Genomic DNA, 25,344 nt, shown 5'->3' on the forward strand with positions numbered 1-25,344 from the left:
GGGCACAGTGGGTGAGCAAGTAGAAATCAGACACCCTTCACTTTGGTGCTAGGGATGGCTGTGTGGATTTGGCCTAATGGTGCATACAAAACCTGGTTTCTTTCTTCCTGTGAGAGATAAAATTAAGCAGCAGATTAAATGGTTATTGCCTGATGACCATTAGCTACTTATCAAAGAATAAAAATGTTAATTATAATCATCTCCAATTCCAGGTATGTATGGGCCAGCTGTAGCTATTTTGTGGGAGATGAACTCTGCACATACCTAGGTGCACACTTTGACTACCTTGCATGTTAAGGAGTTAAATCGTAACATTCAGGACAAACACTCTGAAACTCCCCCAAATCTAGCGTTGTAAGGGTTGTACGTGAAACCAGAGGCGTATGGAGGGAATGTTGAGGTCAGACATCTGCACTTCTCACAGCGTACAGATATCAACAAAGCACGAGAAAGAAAAGATGCATAGCCGTTGCTGGTAACCAATACGAGGGGAAGGCGCTTCCCTCTCTTCCCGCCTTTTCATTTTGGAGAAACGGCCCCTTCGCCCGGCTAATAGCAAAAGAGGGCGGCAAACAAGGTTTGTTGCCCGGGCAGCCGCTCTTGGGGGAGGGGAGGAGAGGCGGAGAAAAGGGGAAGAAAGAGCCGCCCTCGCTGCTCTTCCTGCCACAACTACCCGGGAGGGGGGAGGCGGCGCGCTGTGGTTCCGTGAAGGGAACCGCAGTGGGACTCAGGATCTGTCCAAGCGACTTAGCCACAGACTAGCGCTCCGGTGGAAGGAGCGCTACCATGCCCACCAACTTTACGGTAGTGCCGGTGGAGGCGCCCGCTGGCGGCAACGAGGCCCCGAGTGCCCAAGGGCTACAGCAGCCGGAGCGTTTAAACGAGCCAGCCAATGAGAGCAGTAAAAGCCAGGACTGCGCTGGTGCCCGCCAGCGGCAAGCACAACAAAGTGAGAGTGGCAGCGTGGAGCACGGGAGCCAAGGTGAGTGGCTGAGTTTCCGGCTGCGATGAAAACCGACGAGCGCGTGAGTCACCGAGAGTTGCCCGGGAAGAAAAGGAAGGGTGGGGCGTGCGTGTGCTGAGGTTAAGTCCCTTCTGTCCGGACGTTTGTGTGAGTACGGGGGCGGGGGGGAAGGAATAAATTTCAGCTCCATTTCCTTCACCCTCCCCCCCGGAGTTTGTGAGGTGGTGCCGGGCTGGAAGAAGCCCGACTTAGTTTTTTTGCAGCAAGCATGCAAATTTCGGGCAACTGCCCCTACCCCCAGTACAGAAGCACCTACGGTTGTGCAAAGCAGACCTGTGAGGTCGTTTTGGCTGACTGGAAAAGTATGAAGAAGTTGTTTTTTTTGTAGGTTTGGGACTTTGCTGTTTGTTCTTGGCAGCAGGTCCCACAGGTGGCCTTTCCTGGCAGCTCATGAAAACAAGGAGGAGCTAACTTAGGCATTCTCGGTCACCGAAGATGGGCATTTTTCTACTATGGGAAACTTCTTAGAACAGACCTGCATGATGTATTTTCTTTGTGAAGTTAATTCTCATTCAGCTCAAACGAAATTAGTTCGAAATAGCCATGCATCAGATTACTTCTTAAGGAAATTGTATGTGTAAGTCAAGGATGAAAACAAGTTTTGAGGAGGAGAGAAACAAGTGCACTAGCTGTTTAGGCATGATGGGGCAGTAGATTTGTAGTGTGTTCAATTTCATTCTGTAGTGGAAAGAGGGTGAAATTATTGCAAAATATACTTATAATATATGTAATATACTATATATACTATAGTCTGCCAAGAAAAGCGAAAGCGACGTCCCTCCAAAGGGTCAGACATGACTCACTGCTTGCACAGGGGACTTTTCACCTTTTTTTTCATACTAACTCCCAGATCTCCAGAATGTGTACTATCTCTGTTTTTGCATGATACAGACATAATGTGATTGTACACTTATTGTGCACTGTTGCACTTTAAATTGCAGATAGGCTTTAGTATTTTAAATGCTTATTATTCTGTTCTTGGAAAATTATGGAATTAGAAAATTAGCACATCAGGAAAAAAAATTTAGTTGAGTTGTGTCGTGTCTCCTATTAATAACTATGGAAACGTTGAAAAAATAATTTTAGTGTGGAGTGGGCCCAGTTATGCTATGTTCATCATTCTCTTCTCACTGTATAAATCGGTGATAAAGCGTTGGTTAAACTTTACACCCACCATTTATTTATTTTTTAATTTATAAATTTATTCACAGCCCATCTCCATCTCAGGGGGACTCTGGGCGGTTTATTTATTTATTTATAAACTTATTCAAGGGGAATTGAATATTCAAAGGGAATATTCAAGGGGAATTGAATATCTATTCCCCATTATGAAAGGGGAATAGATTCACCAGTGAAAAAGAAAATGAATGGCATAAAAGAGGATAAATATAAATAAAGTGATTTTAAAAGTTTCTTTGGTTTTCTTCTAGGTGAAAGGCAGAGCAGAGAAAAATATAGCAATAGAAGTAGGGCTTGATATGAATTGGTTTAAATTTTGGGGTTTAGCGGTTGGTTTGTAGTAACATTGGAATGGAATAAAGTACAGGGCTCTGTTTGACGTGCTGTATGCTGTAGACAGTTACATCCTATTTCATCAGATTGCAAAAATACCTCATTGGCATTTGCATCACAACCTCATATATGGTATCTCAAATGTATGTTAATAATGTTAGCCTGTCATCTGGCTGTTCCTTTGCTAGGTTGGTACCTTCTTAGGAGGAGGAGGATAGTGTCTGGGTATTATTTTTTAGGAAATAATTTCCAGAATGGTAGTTGTGTTGCAACAAAGAAAATAAAGTCTAGTGACACCTTTAATGTTGAAATTTTCATAACGGCATACGATTTGTGGATAACTTTCATTTTATAAGATGTATGAAGTATTACCCTGGAGTAGTTTATATATACTCACTTTTCACTGAGAAGGATAGTAAGTAGTGAGATCAGAGAGAAACTCTATAGAACATACAGACAGAGGTGTTTATTAATAGTGACTATTAACAAGCAGTTACTGAGAATCACTTGTATGTTCTTGCTTTAACTAATCTAGTGTGACAGAAATCCATTGTCAGGTATTTTGTAATTTGTAGCATGTAAGCATTACCACTGTTGTAATTGCAAAACTGTAAACATCTATTTTAAATTCATATAAAAGATAGAAGGAAGTATGAAAGTTTTCAGCCAGGAACATTCAGAATTCTGTTAATAAGAATGATTTTCTGTGTAAGAACAACTCACAAAAATATAGAATGCTAGGTCATGGCTGAACGTTTGGTAAAATAAAAATCTATAGGCAACTTGTACTATAAAGATTATCTAATTCTACTATTTTCAGCAGTACCTGATAGATGCTTGGCTAATGCTTTATGTTAAAAGTACCTGGAATTGGTGTGGAGAATGTAGTGAAAATGGCCATAAATATACGAAACATGTCTTATGAAGAAAGATTGAAGGAAATGGAAAAGAGAATACTGAGATGGAACATCATATCATTCCTGAAATCTTTGGAGGGCTAAGCAGATAAAATATTTCAGCTGAAAATTAAGAGAACTTTAATGGCTAACAGAATAAATTTGTAAAAATCAGATTTGTAGTGGTTCCCCCCACCCACCCTTTTTGGAGGATTTTAAGAATGGGTTAGCTGTGTGTGGCTTTTAAGTATTTGATACTATTCTGGCACATGGTGCACTGAATTGTTGCCTTTGCATTCTAAGACTTGCATAAATACAGTGGTTGGTTGGTTTCTTTTCTCTCTGGTTTTCTTTTTAAAGAAGAAACTGTTGGTTTATAGTACACAACAACAATTTGCAAAGTTTTTTGGTTTTAAGCTAGCAAATTGAAGAAATGTGCCTTAGCTAAACAGCAACCAAATTTAATCTACAATATTAGTTGAAGAAACAGAAGTGCAGGAAGAAATAATATACAATATTGTAATGTTTTTATGCTATGCTCTTTGTGTTTTTCCATCATGGGAGCAAATGTGTTGCTTGTGTTGCCTTTTTGAATTAGGAAAGTACTCTCTACTTTCAAAATTGTTCTTTATTCAGCATTTTCATTCACTATTTGATTTGTTCAGCTACGTCTGTTTTATATCCCTTCCGTCTTTGTCCTCCTTTCTCTGTTATTCTTTTCCCAATCTTTGTGCCTTTCCTGTTCATATCTCTGAGGTTTCCTTCCTGCTGTAATTCCTAACTTGTAGATTGTAATCTCATCCATTTGTTTTCACTTTTATCAGTTGTTATAATCAGTTGTTTTAACCAAAGTTCTGGAAGCAGAGTTAAAACTTTAATTCAAGCACAATAATCTAAAAGGTTTATATATTTTATGGTAAACTGGTCTCAATAAAGTATTACCTAACTTTGAATTCCATTAAAAGTCATCTATCTCTCTTGATACCTGTCTTTTTGTTCAACTCTATTTGGCGTAATGGAGATCGCTGTGCCAAGAAATTTTAGGATATTTCAGGTCTGGATATTTTCTGAGAATGGTATAAATTGCATAAAGCAAGATGATCTGACTTGTAGATCTACCTTTTAATGTATATAAGTACTGGATGGAAATGGGAAGAACAATACCAGTAAATCCAAAGGTGAAGATTCTAGCAGATAAAAATATTGAAGAACATTAGCAAGAATGTGTGAAGCTATCTTTTTTTTCCTCTTGAGTTCACCAACCTTCTTTTACAGTTCTTAACTTGTTCATTTCAGTCCTGTGTTCATGTGAAAAACAATTTCAGTGCAGTGTACTTTCAGAACACATGCACACAAAGTGAGAGACACATACAGCAGGCAGTGGAAGAAAGAAAAATTAATGGTGCATTTGTGGCAAAGCTGGCAGATAAACATAGCTTGGGTTAGAAGAGTATTTCAATTTCTGTGAATAAGTTCATTTATGGACAGTGCAGTCCAACATTCTCTTCTCAGACTTTGAAACATTTTAGAACAAGAATTCAGCTTCCAAGAAATCCTGCTGGCTGCAGACTAGAAGGGTGGCAAGGAGAATGAAGAGATGTTTGTTTCTCATCTTATTTTAAGCCTTTTGCCCAAGCAATTTCCCCCTCCAATTGTAATCAATTGGTTTGTCTAAATTTCCTTAGGGGTTGGGAGAAGGACAGGAATTAGGATTCTCTGCCTGTCCTGTCCTGCCCCCTGCCTATCTCTTGTCCCTATTACCTGCTTAGCCTCCTTTTGAGGTTTCTGAAGCTGGGTTTTGTTTATGCGTATTTATATTTCAAAGTCTTTCTCATCCAAGTGCTATTTATGCGTATTTGTAAATCTATCAGTACAAGTTTAAAAAATCTCAATGATTTGCAGTGTCAAGTTGCACTGCCTGGGATAGTGTTGGGTGTGTTGGGATGAAACTATCTAAGTTGGCAGTTGCTTGTAAACAGTGCAGGTCAGTACGAACATTTTCAAGAGTAGGCTGTGGTTCGCTTCCTGCGAAAAGAAATTGAAGTAATGCTCAGGGATTTTTAGGGGTGGTTCTTACTGAATTCAAGATGAAGCGGGTTAGACATCAACATAAGTATAGCCTTGCTTGGGCAGATCAGTGGTCAATTTTTTCATAGAATCATAGACTTCAGTGGGATTCTTGAGGCCTTCAGGTCCAAATCGCTGATCAGTGCAGGATTCCAAATTAAAGCATCTCTGATAGATTGCTACGTCGTCGGAAGAGAATGGCGTTAGTCTATGGTAGCAAAAAATTAGAAGCTAACACCTGACTCTTGTTTTTTGATAGATTGCTGCTTTGCCTCTGCTTGAACACATACTGTAAAGGGGAGCCAACCACTTCTCTGAATCATTGATTTCACTGAAACTGCTGTTACTGTTAAGGAGTTAATTCTGGCATTCAGTCAGAATCTGAGTTCCTGTAATTTCGGTCCATTATTCCCTATCTAGCACTCATGAACAACAAAGAACAGGCCCTGGCCTTTTTTGTGACATATTTTAAGGTATTTAGAAAGTACTATTATATCCTCCCTCATTCTTCTCTTCTAAAGATTAAAGATACCTGGCTCCTTAAATCCCCTTTACATGACTCTGCTTCTAATCCCCTGATCATCCTTGTTACTTTTCTCTGAACCTATTACAATTTTTCTGGATTCTAGTTAAAACGTGCCTAGAACTGGGCACAGTACTTATGTTAGGAGTCTGGCCAGAGCAGGAAATCTTTCTTTTGTTGATGCAGCAAGAAATTACACTGGCTTTTTTTGCTGCCACATCATATCCCAACTCGCAACCATTTTGCAATCAGTACTCTGTTACCTTTTTCATGTACAAACAAGGTGCTTCCCATCTCACATTCAGGAAATTGATGTTTCCTAAGTGAGGAATATTTTCATTGTCTCATTTAACAGAGACAATGATATTTATCGTTTGATCCCCTTTCTCTAACCAGTATAGATAATTTTGAACTTCATTTCTTTCTTCTAAATATTAGCCAACACACTTAGTCTTGTATCATCTGTAGAAATTATAAGCTTATGCTCCATCTCTTCATCCAAGTTAATAATGAAAGTTTATTGAAGAGTAAGACCCAGGACCGAACTTTGTGGCTGCCTATTTGATACCTGACTCCAATTTGATGAGGAGCCAATGATGAACACTTTGGGGTATGATTTTCCAATTAGCTACATAACCTTTTAATTGCCATGCCATGTGATGTGGCACTTTGTCAGCAAACTTAGTCCAACTTCTAGTTTCTGCAGGGATTACCTTCTGAAAAGCCTACGAATAATGCATAAAAAGTATATCCCTTCCCAATTCTTTGCTTATTAATACAGTAAGATATTCAGATCCTTTGAGCATGCGGGTCGTGTTCCGTTGTTATATATAGTCATTAATAGACCTGTAACCTAAGAATATGAAGGACCCCATTTTAAAGCCATTCTAGGCCTATGGTCATCATAACATCCTATGGAAGAAAATACCATGAATTTATGGTATGTATAGGAAATGCTGCCTTTTGTTTGCTGAAGGTATTTTTTCTCCCTCAGCCTTTGTTAAGGTTATGCATAGCTTTAATTGTATTCCTTTTTAGAGGGTTCTTCACACAGAATGCAGAGTAAGTTGTGACTTAAAATTGTTACCTAACAGTTTTAGGCATAGTCCTCACATGGTTCTCCACTCTTCTTATAAGTTGTTCCTCTTTGTGTCTGCTGCTGTGTTTCCTGGGACTTGTGGTATATACTATATACTAACGATGTATGTCTGTACTAGTTGTACTATGCTACAGTTTTTATAAACTTAGTCAAATTTTTTTGTCAGTTTTTTTGTCAACAGTAAATTTTGTTGCTCGGCATAATTCAATTGCTGTTCAAGAATTAATTATATGAATGTTCTTCACATATAAAATATTTCATATACATGTAAAGCAAGGGTAGAAAATTCTATTCTAGGCTTTTCCTAATATCCTAATTTTTCATGTCTTGTGAACATTTTATGTAGAGGAAAATGAAATTATTTTGATTCTCTGTCTTCAGTTATTTCACATGGGGATGAAATTACATGAGGTCCACATACAGTCTAATTGTGTGACACATGTTTATGTATTTCTTTGAAGACAAAATAAGTTACCATGATTAAGAAACAGAACAAGTGGCTGTAACAAAAAGGATAAGCATATAAAACAACATTCTGTAACTTGGTATTCCTTTCCAAATTAAGATAGACTCCTAATTCCCAGCGTTTGGGGAATTCAGTTTTACAAGTAAGTGCTGGTGTATCTTCACTCTTGCTTCACTCTTCTTTGTGCTGTTTCCTTCCAGCATGCTGTGGTAACCTGAAAAGATAGGCTTTCACTGTTATGCTTTCACAGCACAGAGAGACTCATAGGCCACAAATTCCTAGTTGGCCAGGGGGAAAAAAGGCATATGTACTTGACATATGACCCTCCTTGTATCTCCCAAATGAAAGATGAATGCTGAGGATAATTTTTCCCACAGAAAGTTTGATAAACAGCTAACCACTTTGTGCATGGGCTACTGTAATGTGCTGTACATAAGGCTGCCCTTAAAAACCATTTGGAAGCTGCAACTGGTTTAGAATGCAGCAGCACAGGCAATTATGGGCCTGTCAGATCATGCCTATGTAAAACCTTTGCTTTGTGATCTGTACTGGTTACTAGTAAGCTTCCAGGTGCAAGTGGCTTATAGGTTTTCACCCTTCATAGCATAGGGCCTGGCTATCTTCCATTGTTCCAATAGAACAGAATATCTTAGCTCAGGGTTGAACTGTGGAGTTCTTGGTGCCCTCTGAGCCTGGTGGTTTGCTTGTAGACTTTTCATTACCCAACTAGGTAACATCAACTCGCACTGATGATGTTACTTAGTTGGGTAATGAAATGTCTGCAAGCAAACCACCAAGCTCAGAGAGCATCAAGAACTCCATAGTTTCCATGGCTTCTGCTCGGCTGGTACAATTAGGTAGAGTGGGCCCTAGGCCCATTCCATTAAGCAATGCCATCTGAAGGGATCTAGAAAGTGTGCCTTCTCTGTTGTAGCACCTGCCCTTTGGAATACTATCCCTGCCTGCCCCCCAAGATTGGTCCACCCCCTCAACTATTTAAAAGAGCCCTGAAAACACAGCTCTTCCCCCAGACTGGAAGCTTTTTAAAACAACTCTACAAGTAGTCCTCGGTTAATGACCACTCATTCAGCAACCGTTCAAATTTACGATGGTACTGAACGAGTGCTACTTACGACCGGTCCATGAAGTTCTGGCCATCACAGCGCCCCTGTGGTCACAAGATTGTGATCCAGGCACTTGGCAACCAGCTCGGATTTCCAACCATTGCAGCGTCCCTATTAGGATGGAGGCTGAGTCGGAAGATGAAGACAGTTTATTAGAACTGCTGACCCAAACCATGGAAAACCAAGAGGAAGAAGAACAGCTGATTGTCAAAGGGCGAGAGTTGAGCTCACCACCGCCAATCAGAGCCCAAGATAGACACACTGACAGGAGGGCCGCTCAACGGAAAGCCCGATTGGCTCTCAAACATCAACGGCACGAGAACCTAACATATAAAAGGTGCTGAAAGACAGAGGGGGTTGCCGGAGACAACTGCTCCTACAAGCAGTCTTTGCCTTCCAAGATTACAGAAGTCTATCCTTCAGGGTCAGAAGCTGAGCCAGAACTCTTGCTTCTGCCTCAGCCGACCTCAGAGCCTACCTCTGCCGTTGAACCTCCACCCATTCCTGACAGTGCAACAACCTTGGATTCAATTTCCTTCCACAAGCCACGCCTTCAATCACCGGCAAATCCCACCCCTTCAGCGCTTCAACGATTCTCTCCTCCTCCTGTCTTGCCGCAAAACCTTTTCCCTCTTCTGCTCTACCATCAAGCCTTCAACTGTCAGAACCCTCTCTCATCCTTACTCCTTCACCCTCTGGACTCTTCAGCCTCACCATCAAGCCTTTGAGCGACCGAACCTTCTCCCTCAGTGTCACCCCATCGCTCTCTGGACTCTCCTGCTTTGTCATCAAGCCTTCAGCCATTAGAATCTTTTACCTTTTTTCTGCTTCTTCAACCTTTGGACTCTCCTGCTTCACTGTGAAGCTCTCAGCTGTTAGAACTGCCTTCCTTACCACCCTCCTCTCTGCCAAGCCCTCAGTCATCCAAATCATATGCCTTATTGCCAAGCACCAACCTGACTGTATTCCTGTCTTGTCACCACATATCTTTCCTTCTGCATCTCCTGCCTCCTTGCTGAGCTCCTCAACACCCAAACCTTCTGCCTCTTTCCCTTTACTTCTAACCCTACTAACTCAACTCAGCTCCCTATTCTTTTAAAAATCCTCTATATCACTGCCGTTTCTTGCATTCTCAGAAACTCCTTTTTCATTATCACAACCTGAATTCAATAATCTTAAAATTATTGTGTTGTTTTAGTTATTAGGTCTCCTGCTTCTACATCAGCCTCCATTCCTTCCAACCTCTGTAGTACTGTGTTGTAACTACCAGTCCTTCATCCTGCTGTTGACCTCCTGTTCCTGGATCCTCATCTGGTTTCCGAGATCATTCCCACTGAGTCCTGTGGATTATCACGCCTCTGTCTAGAATCCTTTCGCTTGCCACGCTATATTGGATCCTGCTGTTTCTTTTCATCAATAACCTTTGTTGGAATCTTGTTGTAAATTATTATTTAATTTCTTGCCATAAATAAAGTCTTTTTAAAACTAAGTAATTGGTTGGTCTATCAAACAGGACAGTCCCCATGTCATGTGATTGCAATTTCTGACCTTCCCTGCCAACTTCCCACAAGCAAAGTCAGTGGGGAAGCCAACAGAAAGTTGGAAGTTGTGATCATGTGAGGTCCTTGTTTAAGGACCAGCACAGTCCTCATTTAATGGCAACCAGGGACTGTCAGGCTTGCCATCACTAAGTGACACTGTCATGTGACATTGCACTTTACAACCACGTTGCTTAGCAACAGAAATTCTGGTCCCAAGTACTGTCATTAAGTGAGGAGTACCTGTCCTGACTAAGCAAGGACCACACCGAGACGAGGAAGAAGTCTCTAGTGTTTTATTATTGCTATTGTAGACAGAAAATCCTACCAAATCAAAGAAGCGTGGTAAAACCCAGACAGATAAACCCCAAAAGTCAAGGTGGGTCTGTTCTGGGTTTCTTTGAATGATAGCTTGAAGTCTCTAAACTATGCATGCATTTTCCCCCCTGGATAGGGGCCCCTTCCTGCTCACCATCAGAATTCATGACAGTACCTGTATGTTCAAGCAATTGTCATTAGTTACAGAAAAACCTCTTTGTTTATAAGGAGAAATTGATGCAGGTATTCTATTTTAATAATACCTAGAGAAGTTAGCTAAATTGGATTTGTTAATCAGGTTATTTGATTTCCATAAAAGTTTGATTTAAAAAAGTGGTATGGAAAACTTGTGTTCAGTAATACCCAAATAATAAATTATATAATTGTCATAAAATAACCAGGAATCAAGGGAATCAAGAACTTGTGTTTTCCAGTGTTTGGAATGAAGTCTTTTTCACGCATAGATGTATTCCGTTTCCTCTAATTAAAACCTTTGAATTTTTATTTTCTTGATTACAGCATTTTAGGAGCTAAGTATACGTATTCCTCACTTAACAACCACAATTGGGACCAGAATTTTGGTTGCTAAGCAAAGCAGTCATTAAGTGAATCCAAACTGATTTTATGACCACTTTTGCAGTGGTTGTTAAGTGAATCACGGTGGGCCTTAAGCAAGCCACATGGTTGTTAAGTGAATCATGCAGTTCCACAATGATTTTGCTTGCCAGAAGCTGGCCAGGAGGGTCGAAAGTGGCGATCAAGGGATGCTGCAATTGTCAAAAATGCAAACCAGTTGCCAAGCCCCCAAATCGTGACAACAGGGACACAGGTTATGACCGTTGCTGTGTCCCCATGGTCACAATTTGGGGGCTTGGCAACTGGTTTGCATTTTTGACAATTGCAGCATCCCGTGATCACCATTTTCGACCTTCCCGGCCAGCTTCATTCCATTCCACTTCATTCCAAATAATGGAAAACACAACTTCTTGATTCCCTGGATAACAGTATTACTGGGTATAAAGTGAGGACCAGTCATAAGTAGTTTCTTTTCCAGCACCACCGTAAGTCTGAACCATCACTAAATGAATGGTTGTTATGTGAGGACCACCTGTATAGAACCTTGCAACAGTTAGGCTGATGTAAATGATGGACTGTAGCATTTAGTTTGTGACATAATTTTCCCTGTTTTTTTTACATAAGCTGAATTCAAATTTTGGAAACATTTCTTAAAATAATTTTTATGTATTCTATACAGCAGACAGTATGATTTACCTTTATAGGAGGTCCTTTAAACTACACCCCCAATTTGGCTCTAGGTTTGTGCAAACTTAATTCTGTGGTCAAAGCAAGAAGTTAAAAAAATGATTGCATGGGACAATTCTCTCTCTGTCAAAACTGATACCATTATATACTACAAGGTGTCTGACAGGCACATTTAGTTAGGAAAAAGACCCCCATTTGAAGAAAAGAATGGTGCCTTCAAAGTCCTTTCAGTGACAATCCATGTATAGCCATTCTAGTAATTACAAGGATTTTCTAAAAAAGGTATTTAAAAGTACTCAAGGATGACCTTTCCAACTAAAACTGTGTAGGCAGTCCACCCTCACCTCTTCTCATTGTATTGTTGATTGCTGGATCACAGTAAAACAATGACAAATGCAGGCAAAAGGATATCTCTGTAGGTGTAATGATTGCCTACTCTAATAGACTCAGACTCACAAGCAGGAACTTAATGATATCTGATTTATTAAAGAATAGTATGCAAATACAGAGAAAGCTGAGAATGAGCAAAAGCACGCCAAATACAAACTAAAAACCCTCACCTCAAACGTAATCCCTCCCCTCGCCCTGCCGTTGCAAACTCCCCCCCCCCCCCCCCCGTGCTGGTAACCGTTTCTGCTGATGTCCTGGGAAAGGAACCTTGAACACACGAGATAACCCAAACACATTCCAATCCAGCTACTAACATATAACAATCCCACGAGATGGAATCCTCCTCCCCTCCCAGACGAAACACGCATCAGCCAAATGACATGCGAAATGTTACGATGTACCGGCAACATTGGAATGGTGAACATGACATACCGCCCCCCCAAAAACATCAAGGAGCAGGTTTTAGAGGATAAGCTAGATGAAAGCGGCGAACCAAAAGAGGAGATTGTACATCACGGGCAGACACCCACTCAGGGTGGGGAAAGTGCTTCCAGCGAATAAGGTACTGCAGAGTGCCACGTAGCCGGCGAGAATCAAGGACCTCCTTCACCTCAAAATGTTGTTGTCCGTCAATCATGATCGGAGCAGGAGGTGGGGGTTGTGGATGCCAGTGATCTGAGTGTTTGACAGGCTTGAGTAAGCTGCAATGAAAAACAGGATGTAAACGTTTCAGATTGTGTGGCAAATCCAGTCGAAACGTGACAGGGTTAACAACTCCCACAATGGGAAAAGGTCCAACAAACTTAGGAGCCAACTTTTTTGAGGGCTGAGAGGACTTAATGAACTTAGTGGAAAGGTAGACCTTATCACCAACTTTAAAAGCAGGCTGAAGGGCTTGTTGCTTATCGGCGTGCAGTTTATAGGCAGATTGGGCATCAGCCAACGCCTGTTGAATCACTGGCCACGAATCAGCCAGTTGAGCAGCCCAATCAGAAGTGGAGCAGGGCTGTGTGGAGGGTTGAGGCAACTCAGGAATGGGAACAAAGTCCCGGCCAAACACGGTATGGAAAGGGGTGTGCCCCGTGCTTTGATGGACGGTGTTGTTATAAGCCACCTCAGTAAAAGGTAGCAGATCAACCCAATTGTCCTGCTGATAGTTGACAAATGCCCGCAAAAATTGCTCCAGGGTCGAATTAAGAGCCTCCGTAGATCCGTCAGTCTCCGGATGCAACGCAGTGGACAACGCCTGCTTGGTGCCCACCAGCTTTAAAAATGCCCTCCAAAATTGGGAAGTGAACTGTGTTCCGCAGTCCGTGATCAAGCGGGAGGGGCTCCCGTGAATCCGGTAGATGTGAATTAGAAAAAGGCGGGCTAATTGCTGCGCAGACGGAATGGAAGCACAGGGAATGAAATGGGCTTGCTTATAAAAGTAGTCCTTTACCACCCAAATCACAGACTTTCTCTGACTAGGAGGCAAATCCACAATGAAATCCATGGAAACCTCCTCCCAAGGACGGGAGGGGCTGGCCACCGGCTGCAGCAGCCCTTGCGGTTTGCCCCCCTTCCGTTTTGACATGGCACAGACAGGACAAGAAGCAACATAACTTTTTACATCACGTCTCAATGTGGGCCACCAAAATTGGCGGCGCACCAGATGCAAGGTTTTGACAAACCCAAAATGACCAGCCACTTTATCATCATGAGACCTAATCAAAATTTCCCTTCGCAAACTGTCAGGGACATAGAGGCGGTTTTGCTTCCAAGCTAAGCCTCTGTCAAATGTAACATTGTCTCTATTCGCTTGCAACCAAGTGTCAGATTTCAGCTCTAGCAGAAACTGTTGTTGCAATTGCGAGGGAATCGGCGTCCTTCCCCAGCCGGTGAAACCGAAGCAGGGGGCAGCTGTGCACGAGTCTGACTGCGTGTGACAGCTTGCAACCCCAGTTGGGGTGCTGTCCACACTGTACGCACAACGTCAGGTGCGTGGACCGAATCCTGGGGCAGGCAGGAAAGCGCATCAGCCAAGAAGTTTTTCTTGCCTGGAATGAACTTCAATTTAAAGTCAAAGCGACTGAAAAATTGAGCCCAGTGGATCTGCTTAGGACTGAGCTTACGGGGCGTGCTGAGCGCTTCCAAATGTTTATGGTCAGTCCAAACTTCAAAAGGACATTTAGCCCCCTCTTAAGAGGTGGCGCCATGCCTCCAAAGCAGCCTTGACTGCAAAAGCTTCTTTCTCCCAAACATGCCATCGCCTTTCCGTCTCAGAACATTTCCGGGACAGATATGCACAGGGCTTCAGGCGGTCATCAGCATCCGCTTACAGCAAGAGCGCTCCAGTTGAGAAATCGGAAGCATCCACTTGAACCACAAAGGGTTTAGTGGGATCAGGGTGTTGAAGAATGGGTTCAGCAGTGAACAGGCTTTTAAGTTTGTCGAAAGCCAACTGGCATTCAGGTGTCCAATTGAGCAATGACCCCGGGTTCTTCACCTTGTGTGTGTCCCCCAACCCCTTCGTACGTAACAAATCAGTGAGAGGCAATGCAATTTCTGCGAACCCCTGAATGAATTGGCGGCAATAGTTGGAAAATCCAAGAAAACTTTGGAGCTGCCTGTGGGTACGCGGGCGTTCCCACCCCAAAATAGCTTGAATCTTTGCCGGATCCATTTCAATGCCCTTGTCAGAGATCCTGTACCCCAGGTAGTCCAGCTGAGTCTGATGAAATTCACACTTAGAAAGTTTAGCATAAAGCTCAGCCTTTCTCAGTTTGCCAAGTACCTGTTTCTCCAAGTGCTCATGTTCCTCCTCCGTTTCAGTATAAATCAAAACATCATCCAAACAGACCAGTACACCCTTGAACGAATGTTCATGTAGCACTTCATTGATCAATTGCATGAACACCCCTGGTGCCCCCGCCAACCCAAAAGGCAAAACTTTGTACTGAAAAGAACCCAGGGGACAATTGAAAGCAGTCTTCCATTCATCCCCCTCCCGAATGCGGATACGGAAAAAGGCTTCCCGCAAATCCAGTTTAGAGAAGATTTTCCCTTTAGCCAGTTGTGCTAACATGTCTTTTATTAATGGCAGAGGATATTTGTTTAATATCGAGACCGCATTTAATACGCGGCAATCTGTACAAAGTCTCAATGTCCCATCCTTCTTCGCTCGAAACAAGACGGGGGCGCCCACTGGCGAATTTGCTGGTTCAATAAAACCCCTGGCCAAGTTTTTGTCCACAAACTCCCTCAACGCCGCCAGTTCCTTTTGGGTCATGGCATAGATTTTTGGTTTGGGCAGTTGAGTGTCGGGGACCAACTCTATTGCACAGTCAGGTTTTTGATGGGGTGGAAGTTGGTCCGCTTCTTTCTCACCAAACACATCCGCAAAGCTTTGGTATTGCTCCAGCAAGCCCTCCAGTGGGGTGACAGTGAAATGCGGGGTTGCTGCCGCCGCCCTCCCCACTGCAGCCTCCGGAGTGTCGTCCTCCCCAGGGGCTTGATGGAAACCATCCCCAAAAGTCAAAGTCCTATGCCCCCAATTTATATATGGGTTTTGTTGGACCAACCAAGGAATCCCCAGAATAACTAAGTGACCCCCCACAGGCCCCACCACAAACGGCAGCCCCTCACGGTGGATGCCCATTTGCAACGCCACCATGCCCGTGAAATGGATGACTGGTTTCCCCCCCCCGCCGTAGAACCATCCAGCTAGGTGAAAATCATGGGACATTGCAGTGGAAAGCTGGGTAACTCCAAAGCAGCCACCATGTCAGGGTGCATCAAGCAACGCGAACACCTTGAATCGATCAATGCCCAAACTTCAACGGTTCTTGTGCGGGAGCCTAACTTCACTTTAATGGTCAGTGTGGGATAGTTGGCACTCACCGAGATATGTTCGCACCCATCCTCCACCACCTGCCCACAGGCGCTCTTTAAAGCAGGTGGCTGGTGTTTCCTGCCGGCTGGAGTAGATCGGGCTCCCCCTCCCCCCCGAAGTAAGGAATCTCCTTCACTTCAGTTTCAGCCATGGCTGCCTTCATTTTCCTGGGTAGAGAGGGAGATTTCCCCAATGGCTTCCCCAAACAATCATCAGTCTTTCCCTTCGGGTACGCCGCTGCTTGGTGACCTTCCTTCCCACATCGGAGGCATTGCCCTTTCGCATAGCGGCGCTCCCTCTCCTCTTCCCAGGCACGTTGACCGGACTTTCCAGTGGGTGCAGCAGTGCGGGAACCCTTGCTGAACCCAGCATATCTCAGCGCCCGTTTTGCTCTTTATTTAGCTAACGGGTCTTCAAAGTGTAGTTTCAACACCCACAGGAATTCTTCGAACTCCTCCAGCTCAGGGGCATCCGATTGACATAACTGCACATACCAATCGGCAGCCCTCCCCTTGAGCTTAGTGGCAATGGCATTAATCTTGGCTCTTTTTGAACGAAAATACTGCTCCCATTCATCCATATAACTCCTTGCATTGGTAAGGAAGAACGATAGCTTAGTTGGATCTCCATCAAATTTAACGGTAAAGTCCTTAACCCCCACTCTGGGTGGTCCCTTCGCCACAGCTGGGCGGTCGGGCTTCCTTTTAGCTCCCAGGGACCTCCAGTCTTGAGGAGGGGACCTTGAAATTCTCACCCTCCGCGCCCTTGCTTCCTCTCTGTGCCGGGTCCTACTCCTTTCCTCCGGGGAAGTTGGGGGCAAAGAAGGAGTCGAATTCCTATTACTAGACTCCTCTCTCCTCCTCTCCCGGGGACCCCAGTCCATGGACATTTTCCGGAACATAAATTCTAGTGACTCCAATTTGGCCTCCACCAGTTTTATACAATCAGGGGTTTGGGAATCCTGCTTTCCCTCCTGCCTCACCACGGTTGGGGACATCGGGTATCACTGCTTCCAAGACGTTTTGGACGTCCCTGGTAGGGATCCCTGTGTTTCATCCCAGGTGATCAGCTCCCCTGGCGACTCACCGGTCGGTTCAGGGGCTCTTTTACCTCCAACCTCCTCTTCTCCTAGGCTGGAGCTCGACCCCTCTCGCACTTCTGAAAGCTCTCGAGGAGGGACTCTCTTCATTCTTATCACTGTGGAGTCGGGTTCCCCCTCGCTTGATTCCTCGCTTTCCGTGGTTTGGGGATTTGGTTTGCTCATTGCTAGCACTTCTCCCTCACAAAAATAAATCTGGAAAGGGGCTAACGGAAAATTTTTTGATTCTCAGCTTTATGTAATGATTGCCTACTCTAATAGACTCAGACTCACAAGCAGGAACTTAATGATATCTGATTTATTAAAGAATAGTATGCAAATACAGAGAAAGCTGAGATTGAGCAAAAGCGCGCCAAATAGAAACTAAAAACCCTCGGCTCAAACATAATCCCTCCCCTCGCCCTGCCGTTGCAAACTCCCCCCCCCCCCCGTGCTGGTAACCGTTTCTGCTGATGTCCTGGGAAAGGAACCTTGAACACACGAGATAACCCAAACACATTCCAATCCAGCTACTAACATATAACAGTCCCACGAGATGGAATCCTCCTCCCCTCCCCAACGAAACACGCATCAGCCAAATGACATGCGAAATGTTACGATGTACCGGCAACATTGGAACGGTGAACATGACAGTAGGATAATGTTATCAGAGCCACAAACTCAGTCTTTTCAATGACCTAACTGTTCATCCATGTAAGCTGTTTGTTAATCAAAAGGAATTTGGAAAACCAATTTTAGGTTTTGCAACGCTTTTGTTCAAGGTGGGAGGAAAGCTTAATCGTTCCCCCTTTTTGTCTCTTTCAGTCTCTCTCATTGGTCTTGACCACCTTTTCTGCCCCTCCCACCCCATTTTCCAAGCTAGGTCAGGACTACCTGAAGGAGTAGCACCTTTGCTTCAGGGTAGAAATCTCTTAAACTGAGGAGAAGACTCTCACTCTTTATCTTGTGCTCTGACAGCACACACTTACCCCCTTTGTCTCCCTCCACCCATAGCTGAAGTCACTCAGGAGAACTGTTGAGAGAGATAGGCAGTCCTGAGTTTTCCTCTTCACTTGCCAGCTTTCTGCTTATCCCAGAGAGAAATCTCTCTAATCCCTCTGAATGCCCCTCCCCACCCCAAGTTAGACTTGTAGTTCAGTCCTAAGAAGGTGGCTGGGCCATACAGAAGCTGAAATAAATCCCTCCAGTATGTGGTCGTCTTAGATTTTGGAAGCACAGTCTGACATTCCAGCTCCAGGAGAACTCTCATTTCAGGAAGCCAAGGAGAACATTGAGCAAACCAAGCCAGAAGGCATGAACAATGCTGTTTTTGAAAGGGACCCCCTATTTTTCTTCCCTTCCCACTGTTTGAGGATTGATCAAATACTAAACTTCGAGGACCAAAACTGCACAAGCTGCAAAAGAAAGGCAATTCCCCCCCTCCCTTTCTATCCATAAACATTTTCTCTTTTTTGTACTCCATTTCCAAGTGAAATGGTACCTGTGCAAAAGGTACTTCCCCTTAGCACATGTGTGAATGCTACCTCTTATAAATACCTCTCCCTCTTTACTGTGTTGGTACTGTGTCGGGAAGCTTGCAAAATTCTGGTTTTCTTTGTTGTAGCAAGAGTCTTACGTTTCTTATTCTGCCTTTTCCTCTACCAGAACCTCATAGAAAGTGAATCACTTCTAAACTTCCCTCATTTACCCTGATACTCAGTTAACTCTGTGCCTCTATTGTTTAATTCAGCGTGCTCCTTTCTGGATTCTAAATCAATTTCCTCATTGAATTGAAGGTCTAACTATAAATTCCCTGCCTTTTTCCCAGCTTTTTTTTTTTTTAATTGTATGGCATAGCAGTTTGGTGTTCATGCTGCTTTTTCTTGCTGAGAAATCCTTGTGAGGTCCAGCAGCCAGATGTGTAGACTATTCAGCCATGACAAGTCACATTGCCCGGGTGCACCATGAGGAGGTTAGTCTACATTGCACCAAGTTGGGCTGAGAGAGAGTGACTGGCCCAAGGTCACCGAGCCAGCTTTCAATATTCATAGATTATTACTGCTAATGTTTTATATTTTTTGTGCTACATTCCCTATAAATGGTGAAAATAATTGATTATTTGCCTTCATACTATTGGTCTAAATTTTTAGTTAATAATTGGTTGCAGTTTTGGACTTCCAGGACTCATTTAGTAATTTATGGTTTAAAGATCCCAAGAGAATCAGCACTGCAGCGGGCCCAGGTTCCTAATATTTTGAATCTGTAGAAGAAAAGTTGAGGTGCAATAGTTCTCTTTATTTGAGAAGGATCTCTCTTTTTTTTAACTTAGGAAAAAAACTATACATAACAGCAGTTAAAATCAAAACTGAACATATTTCAACCAGTCCATGTAAGATTGTAAATGAGTTTAGAATGTTTTGTTCTGATTTATATAATTCTTATTAAGTAGGCCCTATTGGGTTAAATGATTTTTTGCTTTTGGTGTATTTTGCATTTATTATCTTTGGCAGAATCTCATCAGCAGCTTTTAAAATCAGCCAATTACAGAGGAGTTCATAGTTCAGGTTACTCAAAAATTGGAATTACAATATTTGCCTGGAACAGGCAGACTCTAGGGAATTTTATACTAGTTTTTTTGTTTGCTTGTTTGTTTGCATCTTAGGAAGCTCTTCAAATAATTTATTGTAAACCGCCCAGAGTCCCTCTTTTAGGGGAGATGGGCAGTAATTAAATTTGAATAATAATAAAATAATAATAAAATAAAACAATATCTTGGAAGATAGCAAAATACTTGAAACTTTGTAACCTTGTAAAATAGACATTTCATATACACTGAATGAGTTCCAATCATCCTATTACTTTTCTGAACAAAGATAATGTTCTAATGTCATATTTGCACAATTGATCAACAGATTTATAGTGTATTATATTTCAGCTAAGTAATTGGTTTATGTCTCATGCTATACATAGAATATTTAATTAACATATTAAAGTGGCCTCGGGATATTGTAGGATCTGGCTGGTCTTTGGCTGATCTTAGAAGCTTTGCTGGGTTACCTCTGTTTAATAATCTTGTAAGAAGGCAAAGGCTTCTGTCATACTTTCAAATCAGTATCATGGGTGTGGCCACCAGGAGTTGAGTTCAAGTTACTCAAACTTTGAAATTATGTTATTTGCCTGGAACAGGCTGACTCCCTAGGGAACTTACATTTTTTTTAGTAGAATTTGTTCTACATCTTATTATACTTCTGTAACACTTCCAAACCAACTATCAAGGGCGTAGCCACCAAGAGTTGAGTTGTCTTGAAAAAAACTTTTCCTTTTGTTTACTATAATAATAAGGAAATCCAGTTATTACTGTAGATGCAATGAAGGTTTTAGACTGGATTAGTTTTTTTTTTTATGATTACAGTTTTATAAAATAGTGTCAGTCTGTGTTAATAATTATAATTCTTAAAATTTTGCTGTCAGAGAGATATGAGTATATGGCTTACTGTCAACCACAGATTTTACAGACACTTTAGTCTTTCTGTTAGGATGATCAGTGAGAAATCCTAGATCATATTAATGAACACTAAACTCCATGCTTTTAATCTGTTGGGAAGGAATATATTTTTATCTAATCGTATAAAAGCAATATCACATCTACTTAAAATTTTTTAACTACAGTATTTTAAACTTTTTCAAGATTAAATATAAAATGTGAAGAGTCAGGATTTTTTAAAATAAGTACTGAATCAACGGTTCAAAAATTATCTCCCTTTGCAATGAATTTTAGTTTTTTTATGTACTTGAACATTCTGTTTAATAGATAACATGCCAGTTGCCTGAAAACTATGTTCCAATATAAAATGGATAAAGCAGATATACAAAAATGGAAATCGGTGTAGATTTCTTTGTTAGACACACTAGCTTCTGTTAAAATGTTGGTATTGCCTAGATTCTTATTTTAATTCCTCACCCCCTCCAAAACCCCCCCATCTTTACTACCATTGAAGGGTAAGAAATGACAGTGTTGTACAGTCGGTAAGTGTGTATGTGGAGGAAAGAAACCAGTATCAGTTATGTACTGTTTGACAGTAACTGTAAAAATTGCTTTTTCTCATTTATAATTATATTTAGAGACTTTTTAGATTCTGAATCTCCAGATTTAGAGATTTGAGGAATATGATATGGCTATAATATTATTGTTGATAATATTATCATATAATCCACAATAATCAAGATGGGTCATAGTTGGGAATTGAAAAGAGTTTTCTTGCTTTTGAGTTCTCTTCTTTTACACTTTTAGTAAGACAGGCAGTCAGCTCTATTACAAATCTCTTTTATAGAAAATTAAGTATCAAAATGGATTAATTGAATTGGAGTGTGCTGTGGATCAGTCCCTCAATTAAGTCTTATTTGCACATATGTTAAGTGTGATAAAAAATCTACTTTGGTGGCATTTATCACCAGTTATATAAAATTACCTCCTCCCCTGAGTGTTTTTGGGGTTTGGATACATAGGGAACTTTGTATCTCCATTAACTTATAGAAAGTTGTTTTACATTTATTTTTTATTTATTTTCTATCCTGCCTTAATAATTTTTTAAATAACTCAAGGTGGCGAACATACCTAATACTCCTTCCTCCTCCTCTTTTCCCCACAACAACAACCCTGTGAGGTGAATTGGGCTGAGAGAGAGTGACTGGCTCAAGGTCACCACATTCCTTTGCGGTTGATGGTAATAGCAACCAGTACAGGTAGTCCTCACTTAACAACCATTTGAAGTTATGAATGCGCTGAAAAAACTAACTTGGGACTGGTGCCCAAAGTTACGGCTGTTGCAGCACCCCTGTAGTCACATGATCAAAACTTGGGTGCTTGGCAGCCTACCTGCACTTATGAGTTCAGGGGTGCTGCAACTTCCTCCACCTGCCTATCTCCCCCCATCTCTGCCTTTTTGGGCCCCTGCTGCCCTGCGTTCTGCCATCCCAGCTGACCTAGCCGTCTTCTTGCTCCCACTGCTGAGGTGTGCCCACCTCACTGCTGGGCGGTTCAGGCTGGCTTCAGCTGCAGAAAAATAAAAAAAATGGTAAAGGCAGCCCCTTTGCAAAGATCTCTTGGGTGGGGCGGGGCTAGCTTGGCATTCCAAAGGGGGGGGAAGCGTCCCCTCCTTTTTTTGGAACACAAAGCTAGCTCAGCCCCGCCCAAGAGCTCTTTGCAAAGGGGCTGCCTTTACCATTTTTTTTTTTCTTTTTCTGCAGCTGAAGCCGGCCCGGCCCGGCCCGGCCCAGCAGCAAGGCCGGGCATGCCTCGTCAGCAGCAGGAGCAAGATGACAAGGTCAGCTGGGGTGGCAGAATGCAGGGTGGTGAGGGTGACTGGGACTGGGCTGGGTCAGCTGTGGCTTCCCATGGTGTGGCAAGCAGCCTCAAGCCGTGCAGTTCTGGGGCTGCTTGCTGTCCCACAAGGCAAGGTGCAGGGCGGCCAAAAGGGCAGAGATGGGGAGGGAGCAGTCCCTTACCTTACTGAGGCTTGGTGCTGGGAAGCACCAAGCCTGGAATGGCTTGGATTGGTGTGGGTGCTCGGCTAATGACAGGTAAAATTTGTTTAACAACAGCAACGGGAATTGCTGGGATTGCCATTGCTAAGCGATGCAGTCACATGATGTCTCACTTTATAACTGCATCACTTAGTGACATGAATTCCAGTCTATTGCCGTCATTAAGTGAGGACTGTAGAATAAAGAATTTTTAATTTTCCTTCTGTAGAACGCATGCATTATGTCTTGATTTCAGAAGTGGGTACCTACAGTATGAAAAATTACATTGGCTGAAAAAATTATAAATTAAAGATCAACGTGATTATAAAAAAGGAAACTATCTCAGATATACTATATCCTTTCAAAGGCATGTGAGGAATTTATATTGAAGCAGTCTCCAGTTCATCAGCTGATGTTGTGGAAGTATGTGTGTCGGGTTTTTTTAATGTGATTAGTGTTTGGAATTCAGTTTGTAACCCTGATATAGAATAGAATATATTTGCTTCTATCCAGAAAGTGTTCTCAAGCATATAGGCCATAATGCAGACTAAGGGTGACATTAAAATGAAAAATTGGTCTTGTTTTGAGCCCTAAACACATTCTGTCCCAGAAATTCTGCCAAACCATTACATGCAGACTGGGGCAGAAACAAAACCCAGAATGTTTTGGTTATTTTTTCAGGCAAAACAAAATCTGGAGAGGTATTTGGGGTGAATAGGGCAGCCCCCCTACATATACATAGTACAAGATATATATAAATGTACTACTTTGACAAAAGTGAAGAAAACAACTTAAAATTCAAGAAAAAGAAAAAACTCTATAAAACAGAAAGAACTCTATAAAATGTAGCATGTATTTTCTATATATATAAGAAAACCAGTGTGTTTTGCCCTTCTTTCACTTCCTCCTCCATTTAATTTGTACAAGTAGAATTGACCAGAACAACCTGGCCATCCTAATAGTATAGGAGAGAAAACTGTGTGGATATCCCTATAAAGTGAAACTTGAAAGACTTGTTCAATTTTTAACTTTCCCAGCCCCACACGGATATAGACATTCCAAATATGGAGTTACTTTATAAGCCAAGCCTTGAGATGGGACCTGGAGTGCTTGGGAACTTGAACTGAATTTGTTCTTATGAATTACAATCAGGAAGGGGGATCTAATTACCACCTTTAGTTCTTAGAAATCTTAAAACAGAGGCACTCCTCTGATCATTTAGGGCAAACTCTGATAGATCTACTTTTCTGCTACCAAAGAAATGAAAGACTATCCCCAGGTGCTTAACATAGGCCATTTGGTCAGTTAGTTGCCCTTCTACCCACCAAGTATATGCTTTAGATCTCTTAGTAGAGCTCATGATTCCTTTTTTTTAATACTGACATTTTGAACATGACAGAAGTGAGATACAAAATGATTTCTTGACAGAAAAACAATGAAAATTTAAAAACTTGTCTTGACAGTTGCTTGCACACTCCATTCATTCTCTCCTTATTAATTCAGTTTATCATACTCTGTATCTCACCCTGTATATATTTCACATACCTACCGTGTTTTTAGACTACTTCATATATTTGTTTAAATTGAGTTGTCTACAAATCAATTTGTGCTTTTTCAGCTACTGTTCAGAAACTGGGTTCTGGAAGAAGGTGAGATCTATGTAGTTACAAGGTAGAGGTGGAGATGGGGAGATAAGGATAACATTTTAATGTAGTTTCAGAGCAGCTTAAAAATTGTAACAAGACTCTGGAATTTTGTGAGGAAAGTTGTGTTTTATTTCTGTTGCCTACATAGTAACTCACCACTCTTTTTAGATTGTTTTCTGTTTGTTTGTCTTGCAAGATTGAATAAATTTTTTGGTTAAGAAGAGCCATAGTGGCCAGAGTGATGTTGGAAAATAGGTGTGATCAGAAACACACTTTTTTTTCCCTGAGTGGAATTAGTTTTTATTAACTGTCTTTAGCCTGTTTTAAGGCTTAAACTAATGTTTTTGTGTTTTTGTTACCTCAAAATGGTGGAAAATGATTTCTACTGCTGAAATTCAGAGCTCTAGGAATATTTTTTTTAAAATAAGGCAGGCTACAAACAACTTGGGGCCAGAGATTGCTCCAGTGTTTATTGCCCCTTCTTGCTGATACTACATGCATTTTAGGAACTGAGCTTTGTTTTATGAATGTATAAATATTAAAAGTGCTGCAGAATGACAAGCTTTTCCTCTGAATATTTTTATCATGATACCGCTTTCAAAGGCAGATTTGAGACTGTTTGATTATCCTGTCTGGGATAACAAGATATACAGTGCAATAGAATATTTGTTTCAGAAATCAGTGGCCAAGATTGATTATCTCCATAAGACAAACTTCTAGGTAATATGCCAAAAACATTGCAACCGTTTTTGGTTGGCTTTTAGAAACTGAAATATTTTGGATTACTCTGGGACTGTAGCATAGATACTAATATTATCACCAGCACAGAGATTAAATTTAGGTGTGCAAAAATCACTTGGAGTCTAAAGGTTCTGTTGATTTAGATTTACTCTATAAATCTGTTTTTTTTTCCTACTTCCTTCAATCTTTTAACTTTTTTTTAACAAGAAAAGTATTTCATAATATTCTTCCCTTGAAACAATCCAGCAATTGCTGGTAATTC

General features: G+C 41.7%; 1 protein-coding gene across 2 annotated transcripts in view; it reads left to right on the forward strand.

Moving 5' to 3' along the window:
* Nucleotides 1-658: 658 nt before the first annotated feature.
* Nucleotides 659-25,344, forward strand: part of SLC12A7 (solute carrier family 12 member 7) — a 115,509-nt gene continuing 90,823 nt past the window's right edge. For both annotated transcript variants that reach the window (XM_063298728.1, XM_063298730.1), the window contains exon 1: nt 659-982. In XM_063298728.1, coding sequence (XP_063154798.1) covers nt 787-982 — 196 coding nt within the window. In that variant the 5' untranslated portion in view covers nt 659-786. The remainder of the gene's footprint in view (nt 983-25,344) is intronic.

This window comes from Candoia aspera, chromosome 3 (genome assembly GCF_035149785.1).
Source record: "Candoia aspera isolate rCanAsp1 chromosome 3, rCanAsp1.hap2, whole genome shotgun sequence".
Taxonomy (NCBI): Eukaryota; Metazoa; Chordata; class Lepidosauria; order Squamata; family Boidae; genus Candoia; species Candoia aspera.